This window comes from Leucopleurus acutus (assembly GCF_964270905.1).
Source record: "Leucopleurus acutus genome assembly, chromosome: 13".
NCBI lineage: Eukaryota > Metazoa > Chordata > Mammalia > Artiodactyla > Delphinidae > Leucopleurus > Leucopleurus acutus.
Window position 1 is genome coordinate 65,624,131 of NC_139155.1, and position 17,191 is coordinate 65,641,321.

The 17,191-nt window shown below is 64.5% G+C and overlaps 2 protein-coding genes across 3 annotated transcripts in view; one reads left to right on the plus strand and one right to left on the minus strand.

Annotated features, from left to right (window-relative positions):
* The window catches only part of RSPH14 (radial spoke head 14 homolog), a gene marked incomplete at both ends in the record, with an annotated part of 60,893 nt that overhangs the window by 17,457 nt on the left and 26,245 nt on the right, over nt 1–17,191 (plus strand). The gene's annotated exons all lie outside the window — the stretch shown is intronic.
* GNAZ (G protein subunit alpha z) overlaps nt 1–17,191 on the minus strand; it is a 42,186-nt gene that overhangs the window by 7,600 nt on the left and 17,395 nt on the right. For both annotated transcript variants that reach the window (XR_014326680.1, XM_082852633.1), the window contains exon 2: nt 14,860–16,010. Coding sequence is in view for 1 of the 2 variants with exons in the window: in XM_082852633.1 (XP_082708759.1) it covers nt 14,860–15,582 (723 nt within the window). In the remaining variant the exon portion in view is untranslated. The remainder of the gene's footprint in view (nt 1–14,859; nt 16,011–17,191) is intronic.

Here is a 17,191-nt window from a genome sequence, read left to right on the forward strand (position 1 = left end):
TGGGGGGCTGGTCGTTGTGGGTGAGAGAGGGTTGTCTTTATCTTCATGCAAAGCTGCAGAGAAGTCTAGTGTGGCCTGGGGGTGCCTTGGGCTCCGCGGGGAAGAGGCCGGGCCCAGCCCTCAGGCTGCCCAGTGGCTCGAAGCCCTGAGCTCCCCCACTCGTCCACCGAGGGTCCTTATCCTTCCGGAGCCTATTTCCCTTTTGGGGCTCCAGCTTGTCTCGGGTCGTGGGGGTGGCTCAGGGGAGCAAGGCCCTGGCTTGCGTCTGCCCTTAGGCTGCGGGGTGCAGGCAGGAGGGCTCCCTGGGAACAGGGTGGGGTGGCAAGAAGCAGAGCAACAGCCCCAGACTGGCCTGGAGGCCTCGGGCAGCGAGGCAGCATGGCCGCGCTGTCCTGGCAGAAGCCCAGTGCAGAGCCGGTGCAGGAGATGACTCAGACCTCCACTCACGCCCGCAGGGATGGGAATGGGACGCTCGGGCCTCCCCAGGCAGCCCTGGCTCCCCACTGTCACCAGAATCTGTGTTTCTCCACACACACACACCCGCACCCCCAGTATCGCGTCCCTCATTGGAAGTGTTTGCGGGAGGGCAGGGCCTGTGTGCTTGACTCACCCAGGCCTGGATGGAGTCACTACAGCCCTGTGCAGACAAGAGAGCAGATGTGGTGGTGGTCCAGCGCCCACAGGGAGATGCAGGCGAGAAGGCTTAGAGCTGCCCTCTGTGCTGGCCAGCCAGGAGTGGGGCAGCCCCTTGGGCCCTTCCTAACACTGAGAGTCTGTGACAGCAGCTGCTCCCCTCCCTTGGTTGAGCTTATACTCAGACACTCAGCATGCAGTTTCCATGGCAACTGGGGAGGAAGCCTCCACCCTCGGGCCTCGTACAGCAGCACAGCAACACAGACCGAAGGCAGGAGACGCTCCATCTTTGAGCTGGGCCAGGTGTCCCTCTCCACAGGGCCACACAGGCCCAGCCCTGGCTGGCTGGCCAGACCACACTGTCCATCACTGTCTACTTCTTGGGAGTGGGGGAGGGCCTCCGGGTGTTGAGGGTATCTCACTCTCCCTGGCGGGCAGGGCAGTGGGCAGGGAAGAGGGGAGGTCCTTCTGGTACCGGCTCCTGCCTGCAGTGCCCTGGGTGGGTGGCACTCCCAGTGGGAGGGGCGGGGGTGGGATTGTTACCGAAGGATGGTGCCTCACCCTCGACAGCTGCCCCTGGAGGCTCTGGGCCTTGCTCCTCCTCTGCGCGGAGGCTGCTGTGATGTGCAGAGGTCCAGCTCTCTGCTCCTCTCAGAACAGTGGCTGTGAGGGCTTCTCCCCACATCCCCGTTTATGGATGTGGAAATGGGGGCTGTGAGGGCCAGCCTGGCCTGCCCAGGCCCCTCTGCCCCAAGGAGAGCTTCCGATGGCCACAGCCACCCCTTGGTCCTTGCCATCCCCATCCGGCTCCTGGCCTCAGGCAACGGGGAGGTGCCTGGGGACAGAGCTGGATGACCGGGGTCAAGTCCAGACCAACCTGGTTAGCGCTCCTCACTTCTTCCTCCCACAAGCCTAAGTGCTGGCCGCGCCAGAATGGAGAACTGGATTAATGAGGCTAATGGATCGATGAGCCCCTGACTGTCCCCGGGGCTCATCTGCACGGGCGGCACAGAGTGGGTGGTGCCGCAGCCTGTGCGGGGGCAACAGGGCGAGCTGGGGGTGCTGCCGCCCACCCCCGCTCTCTCTGGGGTGGGCAGCGTTCCCCCTCAGCTGCCCAGGGTCAGTGGGGCCCTCGGGACACCCAGGCCAAGATCGACTGGCACGGCCCTGCTGCACAGGCAGCTCACTCCCCGTGCCCCTCCCGCCGCCGCCTTCCCCTCCACCAGGCACAGCCACGGCGCTTCTCGGCACCCCGTCCCCCTTCCAGTCCCTCAGCATGTTCCTACCCCACCCTCTCGTGTCCCTGGGACCTCAGAGGCCTCCCAGTGGAGGCCCTGATCCCCTACTCTGACCCCTGGCACCAGACGCCCACTCAACCAGCCCCACCCCCCATCTTCTGTCTGACCCCCTTTCTCCCTGGCTCACTTCAGCTTTAGGGCTCCCTGGGTGATGTGAGCGGGTCAGGCTGAAAGGAGTGGGGGCCTGAGCGAGGAGCCCTGAGGCAGCCCCACCCCAAGCCCCCATGGCTGCCTCGGCTGGCCTTGGACTTGACCTCACCCAAGAGTCTCAGGTCCTGCCGACCAGGAGACGGCAGTTATTCTGGGCTGTCGGGAAGTGAGTCACGGTAGAAACGTGGTCGACAGGCAGTGACAGGAAGCTGGAGGCCCAGCATCCCTACCGCCGACACCGGCGTCCAAGATCCAAGCCCGGCCTCGCCCGGCACCTTTCCCTGGACGTCAAGCAGTCACCCTCGGAAACACAGAGAGAAGCAAGGGGCAATCCTGGCTTAAGAGAACTGAGGCCCTAGGAGCGGACACACGTGCACTGACCACCCAGTGCCAAGCCAGCAAGCTGGGGCAGGTGGCATGGAGGGAGGGCACTGTCTGGCTGCCTCTGCCAGGGGAGGCAGTACCCACGAGTGGACACAACCCCCCGACAGAGGCCAGGGTCCCGGAGTCGGGCCATGGGCTCTACCTGCAACTGTCCAGTTGACGGCACCTCCAGCCACACATGGAATCTCCTTCCCACCTCTCCCTGCCTCTGCTCCGTGTCTCTGCAACCTGGGGTCACTTCGCTGCCCTGTGCATAGCCCTCCAGCAGCTCCCATCCCAGCGGGGTGACCCGGCACCTTCTGCCTGGCCCCAACTCATTCCCGCGTGGGGCCTTCACCAGGCTGTACTCCCCTGGGTCCCGGCGGACGGGTGGGCTCTCAAGGGCATCCCTGAGCCTCCCTGAAGTAGCCAGTCGCCAGCTGGAACCCTTCTGTTGATTTGCTGTGGCTTTGAGCACCGCCACCCGGTCTGCGGGGGCTGCCCTCTCCAGCGCCCAGCAGGGTGAGTGGTCTGGTGGCCGCGGGGCCACGGCAGGCAGGGCTGGATGGTGCGGGATGTAGGTGGTCGGTAAGGCGGCCGTGTGCAGGGGTTACAGTGAGAGGACGCCGGGCGCCGCGTGTCCTGCCTGTCCAGGTGGTCGGACCCGGCCACTGGGGAGGGGCCCGCCTGCGCCCCCAGCCTCCCCTCCTCCCAACCAGGACCCTGACACTTGGCAGCGCCGGGCCTCCCCCGCTCCCCGCAGCAGGCTCCGTGCCGTCCTGGCCCTTCGCCGGCAGTGGCCTGTGTCCCTTCTTGCCTCAGCGCCATCGTGGAGCAAAACGAGGGTAAAAAGGGTTTACAGGCAGGTGCCCTTCTGGCTTTAAAACCATCAGGAACCCCCTGACCCGCCGGGGATGAAGGCTCAGGGTTCATCTTCCTCCCCCAAACTCCGGGGTTTGTGCGGCGACCCCAGAACCGACTCCACTGTGTGTCCCCGTCGGTGCCCCAGCTCCTGCTGCCCTGACCCCTGGCCTCCGCGCCACCTGCAGACGAGCAGCCCGAGGGGCCGCGGAAGTCGCGGCCAGAGTGTGGGGATTAGCGAGCAGCACAGAGGAATTAGTGCTTGGGGCGGTGAACCTCGCGCCCCACAGTCCTGGTGCTCACAGCCCTTGGCCCCCCTCCCCAGGCACGAGAAGGGGGCTCAGCAAAGGACCACCGCCTCTCACCTCCCAGGGGCCGGCTTGCCGCAGCCCAGGTGGGGGCAGGAGGAGGCTCAGCCCTGCAGGCCTTGGGCCAGTGACAGATGGGGCGTCACTGGGGTGCGAGTGTGTTCTGACGGGTCCAGAGGTCAGAGGCACCGTTTGTCTGTCCGCTGCCCCCCATCGAGAGTGACAGCTGTGACGCTCGTAGTAAGAGCACCGGCCAGGCCTGCCACTTCAAACAGTAGGGCTGTTTAAACAAGATAAAGGCTGCGGGGAAGCTGTGCTCAGGCCCTAATGGCCTGAAACCCATCCTGAACCTGCCAGAAACAGCGGAAGCTCAGCCTCGGGCCACCTCGCCTGACGCCACCTGTCCCCGCCCCATGCTCAGCACCCACCTTCTCCAGGCAGCCTGTTTGTTGGTCCCCAGTCTCCCAAAGTATACGGCTCAGAGGGGGCTAGGGTGACCCAGAGTAGTAGCAAGTGTGGCAGCCCGCCTGGGGCGCTTAGAGGTTTGTGTGCAGGGTCCGTGACAGCACCTGAGGCCCAGCCTCTTTCCCCTGCCCTCGTCCTCCCACCCGGACATCTGCCTCCGCAGAGGAAGGACCGCGCCCTGGGCCCCACCGTTTCCCCACGGTGCCCGGCACGGGGCTGGGACCGGGGTGCCTCGGGACGAGTGTGCTCCACCGAGCGCCCCCCTCCCACTGACACAGCCATGCTGTCCTCGGCGTGCTGCGAGTTCTCAGGAGCCAGACAGCCCAGATGGACCACAGGTGGACACATGATGACCCTGGGGCCACACAGGCAGGTCACTGCCCCACCCCAGCACCAAAACACGCTCATGCCCTGGCTGGGGACTTTGCCTGCCTGACCGAGCTGTCCCCTGGGAGTCTGTGTGGCCAGCCAGCCCCTGCACCCCAAACACACATCATTCTTCTGCTCTCTGTTCTCACTGAGCCTCAGAATCAATGACCGACAGGATCTCAGAGCCAGAAAGGACCATTCCTGATCCCACAGGCGTCCCGTAGAGCCCCGGGCAGGTGGGACGAGGGCAGTGGGCATCTCTCGTAACTTTGGATGGGGGGGGGGACTGAGTTAGAATTGACTCCCAGATTCCCAAGGCCACACTTGGAGCACTTGCTCTGCAAGGGCTGGAGCTCCTGTGTCCTGCTCCCAGCTCCCCATGTCATGCCCAGGCCCAGGGAGGAAGGCTGGCAGCCTAGGATGAGGTCCGGGCTCTGGGTCCCACCTGCTCTCACCTCATCCGCCCACCTCCCCCCACCTCCAACCGCTCCCGCTCCCAGGGAGGATGCGTCTTCTAAAGCCCCAGTCCTTCCAGTCCTTTTCAGCTTCAGCTGAAATGAGAACTGTTTTCTATTTGTTTTTGTGTTAAATCTTGCTGGCTTGATCCAAGCCCCCCTGCTGTCAGTCACTGACGGGGAAATTAGCAAACAGCATGATGCAAGTGAGCGCAGGCCTGGCCTGGCTTGCAGACCATCACTGCCACCATGGGAGGCAACGGCAGTGCAAACAGCCCTCCTGGGACCAGACTGAGGACCCCCTGGGCCCCAACACCCTTGCCTAACACTGTTCAGCAAGATGGAGCTTCTGCACCCCTGGGCACAGCCCTGGGCCACCCCTCCTGGAGGAAAGGCTGGAGAGCCATGGGCAGCAGGTGGCCAGTTCCTGCAGGGACACGAGAAGCTGGGGACAGGGCGGGGGGGTGGGTAGACATCTCAGTGGGGAACCTTTGCTTGTGGCCAATCAAGATAGATTTCAGAAATGCTCATCCTTAGGAAGTAATATTTGGGCCACTGCTGCCCGTTATAACCCTGGCTGCTCCATCAGCAGGGGGTCGGGGCTGGGCAAGGGCAGTCTTCCGGGGTCTCAGCTCCATTGAGAAACTGATCAAAGTGACAGAGCCTCTCTCAGGAAGGATGTCTACACGTGCTGGTGCAGCCGTACAATCGGGACGCGGTTTAGGGAATTCCGCAGGACCCTGGGAACACTGCTCCTACCTGTGGGGGCACCTGGCGCTTTATCCTGCCCCAGATGCTGTCAGTGTGGCTGACATACCCCACACCCTGCTAGGTACTCGGTGGCTGACAGCGTTCTCCCGGTGCTCGCCCCGGCCAGCACAGTCCAAGCCTCTCAGCCCCCTTTGCAGGTGAAGTGGGGGGATGAAGAAGCTGGGTGGGGCCCTGCTTCTGGTTCCCAAGCCCTTGTCTTCGCGTCACTGCCTCTTGAGTGGGTCCTCGAAACCTCCCCCCCCCCCCCAGCTGTGACCACCCGTATCACTCCCAGGGCTGGGCCAGCCCATCCCCCCAGACTGGCAGTACGGCAGGAGATACCGGGCCACGGGCTGGGCCAGCCCATTCCCCCAGACTGGCAGTACGGCAGGAGATACCGGGCCACGGGGTCACAGCAGCTGTGCCTGGGGACAGAGCACTGGGCAGGAGCAGGAACAAGGTTCGGGGGAAGGGCGTGCCAGAGGCCGGCTGGTCAGCAGCTCATGGCTGTGGTCTCACTGAATCCAGGCTGGAGTCACACGCAGTGTCTCCATCCATGTCCTCCACAACCATTGGGGACAGTAGGTTTCCCACCCCCATGGGCTCCTTGCTGTCCAGAAGAGACCTCCTGCCCTCCCTGGGCCCCACACCACTGCAGCAGGGGCTGGGATGCCCCGGGAGGAACATGTGCTGTGTTAGGGCTGGTGGTGCCCAATGCCAGGTCCCCTGGTCAGCTGTGCTACAAAAGGCCAGCCTGCTAGGTCTGGGAATCAGAGGAGAGCGTGGTGACAGTTCTGCCCAGCGCCTCTGTCCTGGTTCAGTGTGGTCTCTGGCCTTGGTGATGCCACATCCTGATGCCCCAGGCTGTGCTGGGGGTGGGACTTGGCACCGGGACCTCGCCCAGGTGGCCCAGCTCTCCATGGCCCCCCAAAACCCCTTGGTACTGAGAGGCACTTGCAGCCTGGCCCTGGGAAGCCTGAGCAGGAATGGGGAGTGGGGGGCTGGGTGGTTGTCTCTTGTGAGAAGAACAGGAAATGGCAGGAGGGCACTGTGTTCCCCGCAGGCCTGTGTGATTCCCACAGCCTTCCCAGCCACCAAACCAGGCAGGGTGGCCCAGGCCACAGGGGAGGCCACGGGCTGACCAGGGTCTAAGCTCCACTGCTGGGCATCCCCCTCCATCGGAGCGCCAGCCCCAGAGTCCCAGGCCCTGCAGGCACCAAGCACAGGCACCTGGCAGATGTCAGAACTGCATCCTGTCCTTGAGCCATGGATCTGTCGTCTGGCTTTGCAGACAAGGGAGCCACAACTGGACCAGCTTGTCCAGCTGAGGACGCACAGGACTGGGGCTGCCTGTGGCTGGCCCCCTCTCACCTCCTGAGGTCCTGTCTTTGGGCAGATGAGGCTGAAAGAGGAGCCGAGGGGGCGTCCCTGGAGCCGGCAGGCAGTAAACAAAGGACCGGGGTGGGAAGCCGCCCAAGAACTACAGGTTGCCCCAGTCAGCTGTTCCAGACTGTTCTTTCCCCAGCGGCTGGTAGTTGGCTACAGAGCTGGTTTCCTGGAGCCTGAGACACAGGCCCAGAGGCTATGGCTTCTGGGGAACACGGAGCTGTGCCATGTGGCTTGGAGGCTCTGGGCCTCCTCAGCCAGGATGCCGTCAGCCTTCCCAGGGTCACCGAAGGCCTGAAAAGGTGTGTGAGGCTGTGGCCTGGGGCTGGCCTCAGCAGAAACCTCAGGACATGAGGCCCAGGGCCTCTGGGTGACTGTGGTTTTATTCATGAAATTAGAGCAAACACATGAGCTGAGGAGACACCAACTAGGGGTGATGAAGACAGGGTCAGGGTGAGCTGTGGCCCAGGTTCCCGGGCCAGCCTGAGTTGGGTCTCTGGATCTGAGGACATGTGTCCAGTGGGGAGCCACGTGCAGGGAACAGGGCCACCTTCTGCTCTATCCGGGGGCCCCCCTCAGATGACCATGCTCCCTTCCCCTGGCGGACTGTATTCAGATCTACCAAAACACGAGACTGTCAGAGCCAGAAGGGCCTGCGGGGGGGCGGGGGCAGTCCCCGAGTTCCGTTAGCACAGAAGCCTTTCTCGATGTTGTTCAGGCCAGTTGTCTGTGCTGGTTACCGAGGGTCCCCGTGGTCTCAGCCAGCTCCCTGGAGCCTCTTCTTGCTCAGTGGAGAAGTTGTGTTTTAGTTCTCAGATTATAGAAATCCCTTAAAACAATAATCATCTGCGTCTTAAAAACCCCTCTGGGTTCTGACGTGTGCGTAAGGAGTGGGGCTAATGCGCTCAGGAAATTAACTAACCCGCCGGCCTGGGCGCTGAGTGGGATGCGGGCTGGGGAGGTCCCTCTGCCCTGAAGCTCCTGGTAAGTGCAGGATACAGATGTTCCGCGGGGTGCAGGGACATTGAGAAGAGCAGATCACCTGGCAGAGAGCATGTGCGCAGACATGGGAGCTGCAGAGGCCCCGAGGAGCCCTGGCAGCAACGTCTACCCCAGGCGGTGCTGGGAGTGGGGCTTGGCACCCGGGACCTCGCCCAGCTGGCCCAGCTCTCCATGGCCCCCCCAAACCCCTCGGTCCTGCCTCTGTGGGCCGCCCCCACAGGCCCCACGATGCAGGCTGGACGCGCAAGGTCGAGCCCAGATTACCATCCCCACCTTCACCCCAATCTGTCCAGGCCCTGCTCCCTTCTCCCCTGCAAGGCGGTCTCTAGGGCAGGAGGCCCCCTGGGGTTCTCTGGACCCAGAGAGCTGCTGCACTGGGGTGCCTCGGGGCCAGCCACAGCCAGCATGGGGCCAGCGGATGTGGGCACTGGGGGAGCCACTCTAGCCTCCAGGGGTTGCTCAATGCGGTCCCCATGTGACCTCAGGGGAGGAAGGGCCACAGTCGCCTCTGTCCCTCACTGCTTCCTGAACAAGCCCCATGCGGCCTGTCCTCAGGCGGGGACCCGGGAGGCCCGGCTGGAGCAGATTCGCACGTGAGTCCAACATGCTGACAGAGACATGGCAGAACCAGCCGGCTCCAGGCTGCTCCCCTGTGCAGAGGCTTGATTCTCGTGAATCTGCCCGGGGAGAGCACGAAGCCATCTGGCAAATGACCATTCGCAAGCAGGGCGAACGTGAACAGAAAAGACAGGTGTGGTCACAGGGCCAGAGCAGGGAGGCGCTGAGGGGTCACAGAGGAGGCTGACAGCTCTTTAAAAGGATGCAGCCAGTGAACACTGTCATTCACCGATGAATGAGCCTGATGGGCAGGCCCTTCCAGCCCGGGCTCGGGGGTCACCGGCTGCAGGAGGCTGGTGAATGTTAACATCTGGCTGGGGTGGGGGCCGGCTGTAGAGGCTGCCAACTTCCATGGTGTCATTACTCTCACCTGGCTGATTTTAAGCTACCAACATTAGGTCAAACAGCTCACAAACTTCTTAAAAACGGAAAAATTGGCACTTGTGAGCTGGTGCTGGCCAGCCACTGTCCTCCAGTGGATGGGTGTGCTGTGCAGGTGGGGGCCAGCGCTGCCCACAGAGCGCCAATGGCGCCCCCCTCCTCCCTCCCAGGGCTGGTCCGCGACCTGGCAAGAGGCTGACCCCAACCCGCCTATGGGGGAAGGATCGCAGCCTCAGATCTGAGGGACACGTGGACACCCCTATGCAGATTCCACCAGGGCATGTGGCAAAGGCTGTCGTGTGGGAGAGGTGGAGCGTGGACGGGGTGGGGGGGCACGTCCCACCTGCTCCACTGTGTCCAGTGACAGCCTGTGCCTGGGGTGGGGGGACGCTCTAGTGACGTGGCAGGAGGTGGCCGCCATGGAGGGGCGGGCACACAAGGATCCCAGGGTGAGGAGCGGGGCTGGAGGGCGGCCACACTGAGTGGCAGGTGGCCTGCCTGTCCTTCTGTCCTTCCGTCTGGCTGACCTCTGATGGAGGACCTATTCTGGGCACGAGCTGAGCACAAAGGGAGCAGGAAGCAGGAGCCCTTGGGAATGCCCAGTGTGACAGGGCAGGGAGAACGGAGGAAGTTGCCATAGAGAGGGGCCTCGTGCTCGGCTGCCCTGGGAGCAGGGGAGGGCCAGCTGCGGCTGCTGCCTCTCCACCCACCCTCCCCCTCGCCCACGCGAGGCTCAGGGCCCACAGAGGGGAGGACCACATGGCCTCAGCCCCCTTAGGGCTAAGACAAGGGCCAGGCAGTGGAGCGAGGAACCCGGCTAGTGCCAGGGCCGGAGAAGCCCGCACAGAGGTGGGTACAGTTCACAAGCGCCGCAGCGGCTCCAGGCCACCAACGATCTGGCTGTGAGCGCACACCTGGCCCCCTCGAGCCGCCACACGTCTCCAACACTTGGGAGGGGTAACAGGCCACAGAGAAAAAGGGCTGGGCTGAGCCTGGAGGGGGACGCCAGCGGGAGGAGCGCTCGGGGCCAGCTGAGCCCTGTGCTCGCTGCACCCGGTGTGAGAGGCACCGTGGTGGCCCTGCCGGGGGCCTGGCCCTCTAGCTGCCTTTGCCTCCTGGCTCTGGTCCAGGAGGCCTCTGCTGTCCCAGGGGCAGCGTGGTTTGCAGAGGTCAAAGGTGCATGTGGCCCTGGCACATCACGAGACCAGAAGGAGCTGCTGGGGAGACCAGTGCCTGGTGGGGGAGGCTGGTGGCCTCTGGCGCGTCAATGGCACGCTTCTCTGGCTCTGTCCCAAGTCCCCACGGCACGGTTCCTGGAACTATGTCCTCCACCGGGTCGGGAGCAGGAGGCAGAGCGGGGACCTGCTCTGCTGGAGCTCCCTGTGGTCCCGCCACTGAAGGGGTGGGGGCTGCTGGGCCAGTGCCAACCCTGATGGCCACTCAAGTCCCCCGAATCCTGCTCACTGCCCCCACCCTGGGACCCATGATGAGTGATATCTGGGCCTCAGTGTCCTCATCTGCAAAGCTGGCTGGTTAAGGGCACTAAAGGGTACGTCAGGTCCCTTCCTAATCTAAGCCGGGTATCATCCACCTCTCGCATCTCCCACTTGTAACCACGTCCTTTGCACAAATGCCACCCCCTCTGTCACCAGCAGGTGACGGTCAGTTTTGCCGCAGACCCAGGCAGCACCATTTCGTGACACAGTGCCGTTCATCGTTATCGCTGAAACATGCTCCCTTTTTGGGCTGAATGACAAAGCACACTACCTGTAGGACAGCCTGGAGCAGCCCCCCTCCTCGGGCACACTGCACACACACGTTAAGGCCTGCGGCTGCACACCCAGCAGGCACACGGCAGGTATACAACAGGCGCACGGCAGGTATACAACAGGCGCACGGCAGGCCTGCTGACAGCTTCACCAGGAAAGGGCAGCGAGCGAGCCGCTGAGGGTGCTCCCGTGAGAACACTGACACCTCACAGCTGCCTCGTCCTCCCCTTCTGAAGGACCCCCCCCACCATGCAGAGGCCATGGGTCCATCAGCAGGTGCACTGGGCTGAGGCTGGGTGGCAGGTTGACAGCAGGGTGCTGGGGTCCCGCCTGCCAGGTACTAAAGGGGGGGGGGCTTCAGGGGCTGCCATGTGGGGTGGGTGCCCAGGCGGGCCATGGCTGAGTTCCTCATCTTTCTTTACCCTGGGAAGAGGCCACGAGCCAGGCGGAGAAGGAAGTGGCTCCCCAAAGGGCGGGTGGGGCAGGGCAGCCTGCCTTGGCCCCAGGCAGCAGGTGTGGCTCGGGGAGGGCCCATGGCTGCGTGAGTTCGGGCTGTGACCTCTCCTCCCACCTGTGATGGGGACCCTGGGCATGGCTGCCGCCCCACAGGACCCACCAGGTGACGCGTGACTGGGCTGTGCTCTGGCCTCCTGTGCTGCCTGGACAGCCCCGCATGGGGACAGTGAAGGCCCCCTGGTGTCTGCAGGACTGCAAGGGGGGACGGGCCCTAGGCAGGCCAAGGACCCATTAAATCCTCCTGGGACGAGGGCCCGGAATCGTCACCAAGGCTGAGCACAGTTCCTGGGATCTGCTGGTTGCCATGGTCCACAGACGCCTGGAATCTGCCCCCTGCCCAGGGGCTGCCCTGCACGTGCCGCAGCCCTCCATGCCCTCTGCGCCCAGGGGTCTTGACGTCACCCTTGGGAATGCGTGACGCGTCACCCTTGGGAACGCGCTTGACCAGCAGGCAAGTGGGGGTGGGGCAGGGACTCCTCTACCAGGTGCAGGGAGTGGCGGGGGTGGGGTGGGAGGACGCCGCAGGCGCTGAGTGGGGAGGAGCTCCGAGGAGCTGTGTCCGGAGCCTGGCACCAGGCCCCGGGAGCCTCTGGTTTCTCCTGGCCGCCTGGCCTCTGCCAGGGCCCTTGGAAAGGAGAAGACAGGGTGGCAGCCCAGTCCCAGCCCCTCCGCAGTGCTCGCCTCCCCCAAGCACGGAGAGGCGGGCTGGGCTCTCCCCAGGTGGCAGTCAGACCACCTCGTGCGCCGGCGGCGGTAGGACTCATGGCTGCTATTGTCTCTGCTCAGCAGAGTTTGTTCTTCATCGAGACACTGCTGGTAGAGCATGAAAGGTCAGAACCACTTGGAATCCAGTGAATTTCCAGCCTTGCTTGAGTTTCTCATCAAGAATCTCCTTTTCTGGTGAACAACCACCTCCCCAGGCCTGCCGAGTCCAGGTGGTGGGCAGGCAGGGGGCGCGGGCCTGGCCGCTGGCCTCTCCCCTCAGGAAATACTGTGATGGCCCCAGAGCCTAGCTGCTTTCAGGAGGAGGACGTACGGGCCTCACAGAGAAACCTCCGCGGGGGCCGCCCGTCCACCCAGTCATCGACGTGGCCCAGCCAGGCGGCTACCTGCTCGCACACAACGGGGCCACCGTAATGAGCAACAGTGATGGAGGGGTGTGCGGGCACTGGGCGGGGTGGCGCCTGACATAAGACCTGGAGGACAGGGCAAGCGGGCAAGGGACGAGGGGCAGGGGACAGGGTGGCCACGTGCTAAAGGCTGGAGAGCTCGGAGCACGTGGGAGTGAGCCAAGCCTGCGAGGCCAGAGCAGAGAGGGGAAGGGCTGTGGGCCGCGGCGACAGTGGGCGCAGCTGGGAGGGCCTCAGGCAGAAGCCCTGGCCTGCGGCCCATCTTTGAGGACACTTGGGCCACTTGGGCCGCCAACCCGTCACAGGCTCTGAGCAGGAAGGGCAGCCACATGCCTCCATGAAACACGGGACCCATGCGGGGACCAGGCTCCTTGCCCCCATGACCTGGCACACCTGTGGGCGCAGACACGGCGGGCAGGACGTGCCAGCAGACAGTCTGGGAGCCTGCCCAGCACCGAGGGAATTCACCACGCCCGTCCTGGAGATGACAGATGTGGCCCCCAGAGGCCTCCGAGCACAGGCCACCACCAGCCTCAGGACACAGCCGAAAACAGGCAGGCACCCGGAGAGCGAGACGGCTGGAGCCCAGGTGGCTGCAGACCTGCCCAGGCACCCCGCTTCGCCTCAGGGCCTGGTCAGCCCCAAGCCCTCTGCCCACGGTGATGCCTCATCGAGCAGCCTGACCTCGCTCCTCCGCTGCCCAGACCACACGTGGCCCTCAAGTGGGGGCGGGCGGAAGAGGGACAAGACTCTGGGGGACAGTGTTGGGAGCAAGACGGGCTGGCCCACAGGGAGCTGCAGACTGTCCAGGCCCATGCTACTGGCACACGGCTCTGCCTCCTGTCTCCGTGGCCTCCTACAGCTGCTCCCCCTTCTCCACCAGGCTGGGCCTCCGTGCAAACCTGAAGAGTGTTGCGTACCCTTCTCTATTCGGAAAGCCAGTCAGGTGCCCAGCACAGTGGCCACTACCTGCAGCTGCCCGCAGAGTTCCTGGGGCTGCAGCCCAAAATTAGGACTCCCTGCTGAACCCAACGAATAAAGCTGTCACCTGCCTAAAAAGACCGGGTGTCCCTTCCTTGCATCGCCCCGTCGCCTGGTCCCCTCATTTCCCAGCATGAAGGATGCCCCTCAAGAACATCATTACCCCTTCCCCTAGGTTCCTGCCAGCTTGCCACCTCCCCGAGCCCCTGGCACCCAGCCCAACACCACTCACAGCTCCTTTGCAGGCTCCCTGTTTGCCCCCATGCCCCCCCACCCTCAGGATCAAAGACCTCTTAAGGGCAGATGCCAGGTCTTTGCTCGGTGCCTGCCTGGCACAGACCCTCTGCTGTGGGGCGGCCCCAGCCACACCCATCCCTATCCGTCTGGGCGGCCTCCACCACCACCGCTCCTGGGTGCCCTGGGAGACTGCAGCACCCGTGCCTGGGCCTCCTGCCTCGGTTGGGCCTGCAGTGCACTGCCCACCCTCTTCTTGCCAGGGGCCTGGCTCCCACCTGCCAGCAGCTCCCCGCAAGCCTCCACTGGCTCAGCACCGGGTCCAGGTTGTCCCTCAGCACCTCTTGCACTGCACCCACCTCTGGGGTCTCCCTGCCACGTGACTCTGAGCTCCCAGCCCACAAGGTGGTTCTCAGCCTGGGAAGAGGGCCTGAAGGAATTACCACCCCTACCTGACCCCTGGGGATTAAACCTCAGAAAAGGTTCTTCACCCTGTGGCTGACGGACTCTCAGGACCCAGACAGGGCTGCGGCGCCGAGGTTCCTGGGACGGAGCACGGTGCCCAGCTGGTGGGAGCCGCTGCATTTACTGAACTGCCACACGGACCAACAACCGGATGCCCGGCCTGTGCCGTGTCCTGTAGGGCAGCCAGACTCTCTCTTGCCTCCAGGGTCACTCCCTGTGCACCTGGCCACACTCAACCTCACCTGCGGCGAAGCCCCTCGTGGTGCCAGCTTCCCCTCCCCCCACCCCCAGGTGGCCAACATGCTCTGGGAGCCGAGGAGCAGGCCCTGCTCAGCAGAGAACTGGCCCTCTGCACCCCGAGAGCATCAGGCATGGGGTGTGCGGTCTGCTCGCAGTACCTAGGTGAGGCCACCTGGGCCTGTGAGCACCACGAGGGCAGTGCTGTCTGCAGCCAGTGAGGGTGGCATAGCACAGAGGGTATCCCTGCGTGGTGGAACCCAGGGTGGGGTTAGAGTGGAGTTGGCGGCCCCCCAGCTGGGGCGGCCACCGAGAGCTGCCCTCCAGGCAGACGTCCTGACAGCAGGCGCTACCCTGAGGTCCTTGCTGGAGCCGCCCTGGCCCCCCTTGGACAGCAGCCACTCCCCTCCCGCCCTGGACACAGCCAGGACCCCGCCGGCTCCCACGTGGCAGCAACGAGCAGAAGAAGAGCCCAGTCACTCACTCACCGTCTGGTTGTCCTCGTAGAGCTTCAGGTCGTAGCCACTAAGCTCCACGCAGAAGATGATGGCAGTGACGCCCTCGAAGCAGTGGATCCACTTTTTGCGCTCTGACCTCTGCCCGCCCACGTCCACCATCTTGAAGGTGAGCTCCTTGAAGGTGAACTTGTTCTCCACGATGCCCGTGGTCATGTCCCGGGAGCGCAGGATGTCCTCCACGGTGGGCACGTAGTCGGGCGCGGCGATGCGCTCCAGGTCGTTCAGGTAGTAGGCCGCGTTGTCCTCCAGGTGGTACTCGCTGGAGCGGCCGAAGCAGGCCTGCGCCCCGGGGTCGGCCCACAGCCGCCGCATGACACCCAGCAGCTCAGGTGTGATCTCACCCTTGCTCTCGGCGGGGCCCGTCAGCGCGAACAGCTGCACGGCGTCGTAGGCGCGGTCGGGGTTGTGGAAGTCGATCTTGAGCGCAGCCAGGGCACGGATGATGCGGGTCAGCGAGTCGATGGCGTTGTAGATGATGAGCGGCTTGTACTCCTTGCAGGCCTCCAGGTTGAAGCCGCCGCTGTGGATGATCTTCATCTGCTTCACGATGGTGCTCTTGCCCGAGTTGCTGGTGCCCAGAAGGAGCAGCTTGATCTCGCGGCGCTGCCGCTGGCTCTCCGAACGCAGGTGGCGGTCAATTCGCCGGGACCGCCGTGCTGCCTCTTTCTCCTCTGAGCTTTGCCGACATCCCATGGTCCGGCAGCGGCGGGCCCAGACGTGGAGCACGGGATGGGGCGCCTCTCCCGGTGGCCACCGAGTGGGGGAGCTGAGACTCAAGGCAGGTGCGCCCAGTGGATGGGAGCCGGTGCCCTGGAGCGCTCAGCGTGGGTGGGGGGGCGAGGCCATGCCCCACTGCAGCCCTTGCCCTGGCGCTTCCTCTCCAGCTGGCATGGCTCTTGCGCTGTGGGAGGCGGCTGAGCCCTCCCTCAGGGACACTCCACCTCCCAGGGCCACCGCGGGGCCAGATGCGCCGCAGTCATTCCCTGTCCTCCTGACGGTGGGAAGCCGTCTGGTTGCTGGTTGCTGGGGTGATGCTGCCGAGTGTGGCTGGAGGGCTGGCAGCCAGTAAGGATGTCACGGGCTCTCCCTGTGGTCCCCCTGCCTTGGGCATCCGCCTTCACCTGCCAACAAGGGAACAGCATGAGCCTCCTCCCACCGCAGGCTGGGTGGGCAGGGAAGCCCTGGATGGCGGGAAGCAGCCTGGGGAATGATGAATCAGAGCCCCCCCCCCGCCCCCCCAGTGGAGCTCAAACCCCAGCAAAACATGCCTGACCGCCACCCTGCACCCCTCCCGCCGGCCAGCTGGCCTGAAGCTGGCGCTCAAGGAAAGAGTGCCCACAGCTAGGCCAGAACCAGGCCTGAGGGTCTTCAGAGGGGAGAGAGCACAGCGCCCCGCCACTCTGCCCTGCCCACCCGGACCCGCCGACCTCACCCTCGCCGAGCCTCAGACCTCCGTCTGGTGGTGGTTAGGACTCCATGTGGTGGTTCCGCACCCTCTCCTGCAGCTGCTGGCGCTGCACCCCCATGTTTACCATGGGGTCCCAGACCAGGCTAACTGGGTGCTACCGACTCTTACCACCTCCCGGGAGTGGGGTCACTCCTCCTCTCTCCAGGGCAGGGGCTCTCAAATGGGCAGGGCGGTGGCCAGGTGTGGGCGGCAGGACAGGTCAGAGAGTAATGCAAGGCCATCGGGAAACAGCAAGTCCAGGGCAAGGCAGGGGCAGCCCAGAGGCTACCTGGTCCCAGGCCAAGCCTTTCAGGTCCCCTGCCCCTGCTGGTCAATAAGGAGCAGCTGTGCTCACACCTGGTGCAGGGCCTCAGCACCAGCTCTCTGCCAGCCCCCTGTTGACCCGGGAAGTCTGGTCTGCATGCTCCTCCCAGGGCTCCCCCGACCACCTGCAGCAGCTGGGCTGGGTCCTTCCCACCAGGGCATCCCCAAAGCTCAGCCTCTGCCCCTTCCTGGGAGCCCAGGACGGCACCCCTCTCACCCCATCCACACAGCCTCTGTCCCTGCCTGGCTGCCTGCCCCCTGCAGCACCCCCATCTTGCCATGGTCAGCATCCACCCCCTAATGCCCCCGTTCTCCCCACAGCAGGCCCTGGGTGGGAAGGACCCCGAGTCTTGTCCATGTCCCCCTACCTGCCCGTCACTCTCCCAGCCGCCTCCATGCCTGCCAGTCCCCGCCATCCTGCCCTGGAGCTGACCCCGAGCCCGTTCTCTCCCTGGGCTCCCCCTGCCGCTCGAGGGGACCCTGATGCACCCCACTGCTCTCAGGGTGGTGAGTGTCAGCCCAGCTGTGTGG